The sequence below is a fragment of the Berghia stephanieae genome, chromosome 2 (assembly GCF_034508935.2).
Source record: "Berghia stephanieae isolate SIO BIC M18660-M18661 chromosome 2, UCSD_Bste_1.3, whole genome shotgun sequence".
Lineage (NCBI taxonomy): Eukaryota > Metazoa > Mollusca > Gastropoda > Nudibranchia > Aeolidiidae > Berghia > Berghia stephanieae.
Window position 1 is genome coordinate 53,031,192 of NC_088361.1, and position 12,273 is coordinate 53,043,464.

The 12,273-nt window shown below is 33.4% G+C and overlaps 1 protein-coding gene across 8 annotated transcripts in view; it reads right to left on the bottom strand.

Annotated features, from left to right (window-relative positions):
• Nucleotides 1-388: 388 nt before the first annotated feature.
• Nucleotides 389-12,273, bottom strand: part of LOC144965154 (sodium/potassium/calcium exchanger 5-like) — a 155,187-nt gene continuing 143,302 nt past the window's right edge. For 6 of the 8 annotated variants that reach the window (XM_078900186.1, XM_078900182.1, XM_078900184.1 and 3 more), the window contains 4 exons: nt 7,958-8,121; nt 7,244-7,465; nt 5,490-5,591; nt 389-4,756 (listed from right to left, as the gene is read on the bottom strand). In XM_078900186.1, the coding sequence (XP_078756312.1) occupies nt 4,431-4,756; nt 5,490-5,591; nt 7,244-7,465; nt 7,958-8,121 (814 nt within the window). In that variant the 3' untranslated portion in view covers nt 389-4,430. The remainder of the gene's footprint in view (nt 4,757-5,489; nt 5,592-7,243; nt 7,466-7,957; nt 8,122-12,273) is intronic. The other 2 variants (XR_013643975.1, XR_013643974.1) reach the window with 1 other exon arrangement.

Here is a 12,273-nt window from a genome sequence, read left to right on the forward strand (position 1 = left end):
TTCTCTGACGAGCATAAAAGTGTATCCAGAGGAGAAAAGCATTTTAAATATGATGTTTTGACTTTTATACATTCTGATCATATTACATATGAACAGTTCTAGCCAGCATGAAGAATAAAAAGTCCCGTTTTTCTTTGTTTAGAACCAAGCTTTTCGTTGCTGGGTGGACGTGACATCAGACTATTGAATCCTATTGCCATAGTGGTGTTTCCTTGATATTTTGTGTCCGCATTTTCTCCTCCGTGAAAGCATAAGCATTAAATAATCTATCAATCTCAGAAAGCGATATCAAGGAGTGACTGTCGTCACATTATATTTTGGTATATGTATCTATATAAGGAAAAATTGCCACTCTCGATTTATATAAATATGAACGGAGAATCTATTGTACATATCACATGATTTAATCATTAAAAGATATCATCAAGGTTTGAACAAATGACATTTATACAGACATTAGGGTGAGGATCATGAAAAATATCAATGACAACTTTTATAATATCTAATAGTATCTGAACAAATTCTAAATCTATTAAGCCTAGAACAAGGGGAAAATACAAGGATTCTGGAGGGGTAAATCTACAAGTAAATGTATGAAAATGGGAAACTCTTGTAATAACTGCTTCTGTCACTTCCATTCCTTTTTTATTTAATTTTTCATGCATATTTGTCTCCTGCATGACCAGACTGTCATTTGAAGTAGGACTTTTAGTTTAACCTGTTAATTTCCGCACTCTGGAAATAGAAAACGTGTCTTTCATATATCGATTGCCAAGATGATCGATCGATATTTAAAGGACGAGTTTTCTGGTCAAATCTTTAAATATCTACGTGTTTTCTGGGGTGCGGAAGTTATCCGATTAAATAACCACTTAATTAATTTCAACACGTGTATCAAACATAGCATAATATTCGCTTTCTTAAAGTAATTTCTATTTTATTTGATTTACAATTGATCATAGAATGTGTGTAAAGTGCCCTTACCAAAGACAGAGCACCATGACAATAGTAATTTTTCAGTCTTTCACCCAAGTCTTTTATCGCTTAACATTGGAGAATGGCGATACAATAATAATATTATAAATCGACGTTGAAAGTCAGCGATATAAACGTGTCATATTTACTAATTCAGCCTTTTACTTTAAAATGGTGAAAGCTCCCAAAATCAAATAGAAATCATTCAAGTCCAAAACGGCGCTTTTAGAAAGAGTGTTATTACAATCATAGATAAAATAATTTTTACAATTCAAACATGCTGATGTTACAGTTTGTTTTATATTATACAACTATATTGGTACAGTATATACAACATACAAAATCTATTGCACGAGCATTTATAAATCAGAGTTTATTTTTGAAAATGACAACTATTGACAACATATAATATCTACATACAGTATAGTAGAAGTAATCGCATAGAGACAATGTTCAATAAATATAATATTTGATCTAGATAGGTGAAATCCCATTGCTTATTGCACACAAATTGATTGCCATTACATACCGTTCTACAACATTGGCGATGAGTACAACAAAGGTGAAAACATTAAAATAACGATGACAACAAGTTAACAACAACATAAAATAGCCCAATCTGATAATTTTTACTAGAACTACAATGGAAAATATTCGTACAATCAAGACGTGGGTACCCGTGACAAGAGACAGAGTGAACTCTGTGAGTGTTTCTCGTCCTCACATCTTTTATTTTTTAAAAAGCCCCAAACAATTAAGCCCTTATTCAGCACCGTATCTTGATAGTATGCCATCGTCAAGGCTTTTCATGAAGGAATATTGAACATCAATCAAACAGACGTCTTATCTCAACAGATATCACCTACAACGTCTAAAGTGAAGAAATTGGGTGTTAATAATCTTGCACAAGGAAAAAAAATACCCGAAGAGGGTCTTAAAACCATGTATCTTACAGGTCACAGTTCAATGCCTTAACCATTGGGCCATTTCTCCTCGTTTATTATTTATCAATTGTATTATAAATTTTGACCCACAACTTGCGAAACATTCTTAACTTTTAGACAAAGTCTCAACTTCTAGAACATTTCACAATTTAAGGTTAATCTTAGTTCATTAATAATTGAAGCAAAACAAATTCTAGAGAGAGCTGAAAATGCATTCTGTCAGTGTACGCCAAATAATGTCTCATTGCTATTTGAACGGCAATCTTTAATTTGTTTTTACCTAATATATTACACTAAACCTTACTATTTTATTCGATTCATATCCGTTAACAATCACATTCAAATATTATATTGGTCATCGTGTGATGTAATTTGATACTTCAGAGAATCAGAATCCAATCCAAATGTTCTGTGAAACACCTTCGATAGGTGGAAGTATCAATTATACAGACATGAACGCGCAAGTGCACTTGTACGGCATTGGTCATCTACCAGTCTTTCGAATATTCATACACACACAAATAACTTGGTTTTTACATGACAGGTAATCAAGATAATTACATCAATAATCACATGACAAAGCGCTGCTCTTTTTAAAAGCAATGTTCTTTGGACATCATTTTCTCATAATATTACATAATTACACATAAGCTGATCTTATCACGCATCATCTTCTCAAATTGCGATAGTATTATTTAGCCTTTGTGGCCTAACTTTTAAATATGTGTCTTTCCGGAGTACGGCAGTTAACTGATTAAAGAAAACTCAATTTAAATATGATTTCCTTTTAAAATCTCTAATCTATAATTTTACTTTCGTTGCCATTGATATAGCAAGAACATTTTTTCTTTATGTGACCCACTCAACACAATAACACAAACAATGCCTCTTACCCGATTATTTAAAGAAGATCACATTTTACTAATATCCCAATTTTAAGTAAAATGAAATTTGATGTAAATAATGTTCTGATTTACGCCAACCACAAAATATAACCTCAATATATATCACAGCAATTTCTTACAGTCACCAAACTACTAACATTGCGATAGCAATTTCAATCGTTGGGTGGGGACTCGATGAAAATCCGATTTTCTAAAACATTTTAAAAACAAAGTGTAATATTGTTGTAGTCAACAACAATTATTGTAACATGATAACTTATACGAATAAAGCGACGATTTAGTTAATTTACGAAGATCAGATTTTTCACGAGTCCCTCCTCATGGGCTATAATTGAGGTTTAATCAAACAAATCCTCTCAAAATCATCACAAATATTATATCACAGGCTTTTACACACATCAACTTTGTATCATTGCAAAATAATGTCGAAACATTAAGGATGGCGGCAGAGTTCGGGGGGAAAAAACCTGACGGATGTAACTAGTTAACTGTCGTACTCTGGAAAAAAACCGTATTTAATAACATCCTTCAAATATCGATCGATTTAAATGACCCTCATCTGGGCAAAATGTCTCTGACCTGGGACTTCACAATGTCCCAGGTTTGAGACTTTTTCCCGAGATGAGGGTCGTTGGTATTTTACGGATGAGATTTCTGGCCAAATTATTAACTACATTTTTTTCCAAAGTACGACAGTTAACAGTTAATACATTAGCATGAAACACAATCAAATACTGCCGTCATTACCAGAGCAATATTTTATAAACCATTCTCACCATGCGCAGCTCTTTGATCGAACATGTCATAAAATGCACAATGTCTTTACCCGAATCTACCACCATTTGCGACACACCTCCTCAAAACGGTAACATGTCGGGATGGCCTAGATGTTCTTGTACAGCCGGAATAATTAGACTTTGTTTGAGAATATAATATTCAGGAGGATGAATGGAATATTTGAAAGTGTGAAAAATCATGGTTTCCTTTTTTAGACCATCTAAACTTCAATCTGGCTTTTAGTCAGACCTCTGATTAACCCTGGCATGATATGCCATTTTGAGGCGATGGGTCAGATTTGTTTTACTGAAAATAATTGTGATAAATTAAGTACAATGAAAAACGATCGTTATTATATATGTTGTTCCCACAATGAAAATAAATAATTGAAGCTGATATGCATTCGTTATAAATTATAAATTATATTGTATTATAGCTTTAAATGGTTTTACCAAAGAGATCAAATACGCACAACTTAGACTTACTTCAGTTGTCAATTAAGTACAGTTCACTATTACTGCTAAATTTTGACATAACAAAATAAATATAAAACGGAGATTGATAATATTCTGGTGAAACAAACACGCGACCCTTCTTACGGCTCTTATTACATCGTAATACCCGAGGCCCTTCGTGATTCACTTTTTTGTCTTTTAACAGATCCAAAAAATAAGACAAGCTATTTTTCCAAAATTGAGTTATTTGAAAACATCAAGGTGAGTTTTATAAAACTTCTTTATCTATTATTCTTACCCTTATATAACGGAGATTGTATTTTTACGAATAATGAGTACATAACATTTTGTAACAATACACGTCTTCTTTAATTTTATTCTCTGGGACAGGAAGGCGGGTTAAAGTCTCCGAAAACGTTGAGTTCGTAGAGACAAGACAAAACAACGACGAACACGTAGGCAACAAGACAGAGGACGCCGTAGCTTTTGTTGAGACGAAACTTGTTGATTGCCATTGATACCAAGAGGAATGCCACAGTGGCCAAGAGGGTCAAGGCCGAATAGGTAAGGCCCTGGCTGCCAATGGTGATGCTCTCGAAGTTGTTGATAATGGACTCGATGAGCCAGGGGATGCCCAGACAGAGCAGAATATCGAATACGTTACTGCCCAGGGAGTTAGACACTGCCATGTCACCGTAACCTGTTCCGAAAAGAGTTGAGAGATGAAAGCATGTTATTGATTTATATCACAATTGAACGTAGATATTCACCGAACGTTCATTTTGAGTGCAAACTTGAATATTGTAAATCCCCCTTTACTTTAAGAACCTAGACCGCTTCTAGCGTATATGTTGTGTACAGAGCGCTTTGTCGTAAGAAGATTTTTTTCAGCGTAATCCTTCATCTTCCCTGTATATTTAAAATATTTTCTTCTATTCCAGCAAATTTTGGATGTAAAAAGAAGGAATTAAAATTGTGAATATAATTTGAAGCAGCCTTGGATTGAATCTTTCATTGTATTAGAAAAAAAATCGTTATAGAGAACTGAATTCATTTGCCATTTAACATATCATATATTATACATGATATATTTATTACTGTGCTGAAAAAAAGTTTAGATCATTTTTATTCATACTATATATATATCGTGATCATCATCATCATCATCATCATCATCATCATCATCATCATCATCATCATCATCATCATCATTACCACTTATTACCACCACATCCACCACCACCACCACCACCAGCATTATCATAATTGTTATCATCCTCATCATCACCTTTGTCATCTTCAGCACCATCATCAACATCATTATTACCATCATCATCATCATCATCATCATCATCATCAACATCATCATCATCATCATCATCATCATCATCATCATGACTATCACCACCAGTGAAATATGCACACCAACTCACCATCCCTGGCCACAAAGATGCTGGCCAAACAGTCAGGCACACTAGTACCAGCCGCCAACAATGTCAGGCCCATCACAGTATCTGGAATGTCTAAAGAATCACCTGTAAAGAGAAAAGAGTTTAGGTACAGAATATACGAAGACCAATACACGCAATTCCCTGTCAGTGGTTGATTCTGAAGTCACACGACATGGACACAATACCCCCGTTCCCTGAAAAAAAATTCGTACTTCAAATATCGATCGGTTAAAATAATAATTTTCTCGTTTAAAAAACCCCTCATACCTGAGACATTTTAATGTATTTTATTTCAAAGTAAGGCAAGCTGCAATATGTCATTTCATTATAACATTCGAGTCCGTGAGATACATTGAATGAGGTTATGGTAAATATATCTTTAAAATCTGGATTTATTTTCTACACGATATTTTGACCGCATTATGTTATTACTATTCTAATAAATATCCTTAATCTGATAAGTGCAAAATTGAGAAAAAATGTAATTTTAGGGGACACGTGGCTCAACGGTACGGTCTTTGCTTCGTATCCAAAAGGTACCGAGTTCGACTACCCGCCTTGTGCAAGTCACCTCGCCCTAGATCACTTTGCGGCGCTGTACTGCGGCTAACGCCTGGGTTATTCCAGTCTTCTCTTGGAATAGACCCTAAAGAGAAATTTTCCTTTGAGGATGAATCAAGGGAATTTATCTATTTTATTCTTTTAAAAAATGAGACAAAACTTTTAATAAATGACATGACTCTCAGTGAACATAAACGTAATATTTCTTTAATCATATTTCTGTCCCTGCCAAATGGTGAATGAGTGGACATAAATGTGACCATTTAATAATGATAGAAATCACAAATTAATATTATCATCGCTTATTTAACCAGTTAACTGTCGTACTCCAGAAAGGCGTGTATTTAAAATTTTGGCCGGAAAACTCGTCCTTCGAAGGGTCATTTAAATAGATCAATATTTGAAGGACGGGTTTTCTGAGCAATTTTTTTAAATTCGAGACTTTCTGAAGTTCGGCAGTTAACTGGTTAATCTGTGAGAGACAGCTATAAGGCATATAATTATATCGAAGCAATCAGAACGAGGATGCAATGAGGGGTGTTATCGGTGCAAATCGTTGATTAACACTACTACACACACACACACACACACACACACACACACACACACACACACACACACACACACAAGTAGCACATCATGTTTGAATTTTGTAAAATTAACAGGTTAGAAATCAATCTTTACGCTGAATAGTAACAACGAGTTTCGTGTTATAAAATTTGTGCGGCATTGACATAGTCCTACAAAATGCAATAGGTATGTTTTGTTTAATTAAAATAGAAATTACAATTCAGAGAGCCGAAAAGATTACTATTAGTCATATTTTTTGGCACCTATAATATTATTTATACATTCAACGTATAAATAATATTATAGGTGCAAACAAAGTGATAATAAAAAACGTATTAATCAATATTTGAGCTAAAATTATATTTTTAATTTTGGTCATAGGCAAAATTGTAAAAATACCATATCTGTATAATTTTTAGATTGTAAGTTGCATTGATCGGCGAGTAATTTTTGATTATTAAGCCCATCGTAATTGTTTAATAGAAAGGGGTGTAGGAGAGCAAAATGACGAGGTTAACAATTATATAAATAAATATTGTATTCCGGATAACCAGACGAAGACTTCCACTTTAGACGTTTCTTTTTCTTTTCTTGGACAAACCTACCTGCTATAGTAACCATCCAGACCATGATGTAAGTGAGTCCACTGATCCAGGCCACGGAGGTGACGAAGGACACGAGATAGAGTCTGGACCAAATGCCTGGACGCCTGCTGTCTGGGATGGTGACGAAGAACAAAGCTTTGATTGGAATCAGCAGGACCCACAAGATTCGTAGACCGTAGTTTTCTGGCATGTTCCACACAGACTCGTATTCGGATACCCCAACTATGGAAACATCAAATAATAAGTAAAATGAAAGTTGGAGCGAGTTCTTCCACCCTTGTCAAAACAATATTCACGCAAGACTGCGTAAGGTCAAATGGTTAAAGATTTTTTTAAAAATTCTTAATGGAATGCTTAGTTTGGGATTGTTTGTCAAAAGATATTTGTATAAAAAGATATTGTGCAATGTTTTTATATATACTGTCATTAATTGGTTTACTCGAAGAAGTTTGAAACGCCCCTCTACTTTGTGTTCATTTCAACTGACAATCTTATTTTAATTAGTTTCTGATTTTTAAATAATCATTAGAAACTCTATATTTTATAACTGATCACAATCTTGTGAACTAACAGCAATACATAGTTTCATAAGTTTAAATGTGTCTGGTAGAGCATCTAAAACATATTATCTATTCGTTCTGCATATCAATACATGGAATGATATGATAGGATATGATATTTTGGGGGATTGATTTGGAAGTGCGTGATACTCACTGAAATCTTTGGCGTTTGATTGTGATGGAGAGGACGGGGTGACCTCAGTGCTGTTTTCCAAGATGGACGTTTCTTGTTCTTCTGGCAACGGCCCATCCATTCCATTAGCAGGTTTTTCATATTCCCGTGACATGGACAACGAGAGGGACGATTGGCTGATTCGGCTATGAAAAAAATGAGCATTATCATGAAATGTTTCGATAAAAATGCAATGGTAATTTTAGATCAAAATCGTGAGAAAACGATTTCGTGAGATATATGTTTACCTTTCTATGGTACAAAATCTTCCATCTCTTCTACACGTTGCAATATTGTTTGACTTCAGACTTATTCTCAAATATAACATTTCTTTAGCTTGGATACGCAATGCCCAGTCTGACTAAGTCAGCCAATCTTTTTGAAGAAGAAGAAAAAAGTAGTAGTAGTAGTAGTAGTAGTAGTAGTAGTAATAGTAGTAGTACTAGTAGTAGTAGTAGTAGTAGTAGTAGTAGTAGTAGTAGTAGTAGTAGTAGTAGCATCAGTACTAATATTAGTAGTAGTAGTAGTAGTAGTAGTAGTAGTAGTAGTAGTAGTAGTAGTAGTAGTAGTAGTAGTAGTAGTAGTAGTAAAAAGAAGAAGAAGAAGAAGAAGAAGAAGAAGAAGAAGAAGAAGAAGAAGAAGAAGAAGAAGAAGAAGAAGAAGAAGAAGAAGAAGAAGAAGAAGAAGAAGAAGAAGAAGAAGAAGAAGAAGAAGAAGAAGAAGAAGATTTGAATATGAATTGAGTATTTTTCATAGCATCTTTAAATGTAGATCTAATGGAATGAAATAAAACAGTTCAACTACATTGCGTAATTCATGAGAGATACCAATTACTTGATTTTGCCAAATTGAGAGTTGTCAGATTGTGTTAATTGATTTGTACTTGGACGACAATCTGCCATCACAGATTTGTTTTGTGAGTTTGAAATCAGAACTAACTAAGCATGAAGATGCATTCATTTTCACACTAACTGTATTGCAATTTTTTAAATTGATGCATCTGACAATGTTTTATGTTTTTAACCGTAAGAGACAAACATTTGGCACATTTTGGAGTTCGCTTCATGTAGATCTTTCACTCTTCCAAAATACAAAATGATCGCAGTCTTCCTAAGAATATTTGAATCCCCTTTTTCGATGTTCATTTTACCAAATACTTAAATCTAAAGATCTACACTTTCAACTCCGATAACTAAATTACATTTATCACAATATGGAATGAGGTGTCCAGCATTTGGCACTATTGCAATATCTCAGACAGAACCCATGTGGTCGTGAGCTGGAAAGCTATATAAATTGTACATTTGCTTGGGTTAGGATGGGTTAAAGTGCGTGAAAAGTCTCTCTGAAGGGCTGGACGTGAAGTCGACGTCTTTAGTATTTGGATTATAAGTTTGTTAAAAGATCAATTTGCACGTTATTGTTGTAATGATTAGCAATATTATTTTTCCACATTCTAGTTTGACTCGTAAAAGTTTGATATTATTTCTTGCACCAATCAGAAAGAAACTGGAAACAGATTCTTTCATCCTAGACCAGTGAAATAAATTATAAATTAGAAAACAGGATTATTTCCTTTTCATGTTATTTTTTTCTCTTCAGCAACAAAACTGTGTGTTGTGAATTGTCAATATAATAAACAAATGGTCACATGTCTATTTACATAAATTGGACAACAGTTTGATTGACGCCTCAACAAATGCCATATTGCAAATTGTAATTGTTTAGTAAAACAAATAAAAACATGAGGTTGAAATGTATTCTTGTCATGTCAAATATGACAAAATGTATTGCTGTAAATGAGAATGGATAATGGGAACCGATTAAGGTTGGGTGTAAAGGATGGTAATGAAAATCAATAATATCACGGCTATATATAAGGAGGTTTAGTTATATAACATTTATGGAGGATATCAATAAAATAAATAATATCGAATATATAGGGTAGTCATATTATAAAGGGTTATGTTTTTTAAAGAATAATTTAGGGGGAAAGTGTATGGTTAATTAAACAATACAGATGATTATAATCGCCACACAAAACATTTTGATAATTATAGGCTACTTGAATATTTCGATTTTATTTCTAACTTTCATGTCAAAGAAACTGAGACAGAGACTATTTGAATGTGAGGTCCTGAAACGTCATTGCATCCAATGCTACACCGGACGGCACTGGATGAATACAGAGTATAAAAATTAAGATGACCTAAATGATCAATTGACATTTCCAAATTTGACAAAACTTTATAAAAGTTCTGAGCATGATCATTTACACACATTTTGAGCCAATATTAGACGTTTCAATAAAAACAAGCTACTTCATTACATTTTATTATCAATTTTCAGTTCCGGTCCTTTTATCTCTCCTTTTTCCTCTTTCTATAAAGGAGCAATTTATCATTTGTAACAGTTTTCAAAGAAAAGAAGAGATATTAATATTGATATGGTTTTGTGATGGCCTTTAATAAGTAGTACAACATCATAAGAAGTGAGGATAAAAGCCAAGACCGTATCTTTTAAAAAAACATAATTAAACAAAAACTGAGTAAAAACCAAAAGTTATACAGCATACGATAATAATATATGGCTGTGCTTTTGTGATGTTTAATTATTAAATATCTCGCCTCAATAATACAATCCACATATATTATTTAAACTTTTCGTGAGACCAAGAAAACACTGTTACAGTAGAAGCTTAATGGCCATAGGCACAGCAAAAGCTTGCTGACCTCTCTTTTAAAACAGTATTTTGATACATAGACAGAGAGAGAAAGATTGATTGATAGGTAGATGGAAAAAGAAGAGTGAGTGAGTGAGATAAAGAAAGAGACGGACCTCAAAGGACATGTAAGCACGGGGAATAACTGCGCACGCACAACTAGAACAAGACGATTCAAACATCGCACAGAAAAAAGATTTCAGATCTAAATGAGACATCACAATGTGAAGCCCTGTGACAGCAAGCATAAGAGGAAGTGGGGAACTTTAACCGTCTCAGCGCCGATTGTATAAAAACAAAATCGAGGGACAAGGAACAAAGTGTCATGAAGATGGCAAACGAGTGCAAAATGATATTTCTGGCTCGCGATATTTAGGAAAATACAGTATTTTGCTTACTTTAGTCAGGTATAAAAAAGGAGTGCCTCACATAAAGAAGACGATCTTGCACAAGCGTTAAGTTAAAGAGAAATATATCATATCAAGCGACTTATAGACAATGGACATTCGTTGAAATAGCATTGTGAAGCGCACATCAAGAGCGTGATGTAAATGACTGAAATGTTAAAATATTTTAATGCGTGAATTTATTTTTGATTTATTTCTACGATTCTCTCGTAATTACCTAGTAAACAACAATTGATAAAGATTGAACCTATGATCAGCATGGTAAATCTTTCACTAATGACATATCACCTCATTGCGCGCCTTCTGTTACACGTTGTAGACAGTTACACGTTAATCTCACTTAATCAACTGATTTTGGTGTGGATGAATCTCTCACTTATGCCTTATTATAACAGAACAATTTTTTAGAAAGCCTCAACTTCAAAAGTTTATTGTTTGTTATTTTTACAATTATTATTATTATTATTATTATTATTATTATTATTATTATTATTATTATTATTATTATTATTATTATTATTATTATTATTATTATTATTATTATTATTGTTGTTGTTGTTGTTGTTGTTATTGTTGTTGTTATTGTAAACATTGGCGGTGATACAGTTGTATTTTTGTGGTTACTAATGATATCAGTTTTGGTTCCATTTACCATTTTTTTCTACTTTCATGTATTTTGTCATCAAATTGTATGATTTATTTGTGAAAGCCTAAGATTGAATAAACTTTGAAACTTTGTTTTAATCCTCGACTTGCCAAGAAAGTGTCAAATCTGAGAAGCCTCAACTTTAAAACGTTTCAAAAAGTTGGGGGTTGTTTTAATCAATTGATTTTTTAAAAATCAAATACTCTACGTAAAAATAGATAAATGTGTTGTCTTAACATTTTCAAATTGTTTACACTTTACACATAACATGTGATTACTCAATATCATGATTACTAGCAAACAGTGTGAGATTTAGAACACACAGATTACGAAAAGAAGAATTACGAAAGTTGCCTGTTACGGTAAACGATGCTTAAGATATAAGCTGAATACTTGAAACAATGTTGTAATTGCATCATTACTACTGCCCAGCATAAATGACCAGGTATAAAGTAAATTGGCTACATAGTGTTCTTTCCCAACAAACGATTAACCAGTTCACTGCCTTTCTCTGGAAAGACAC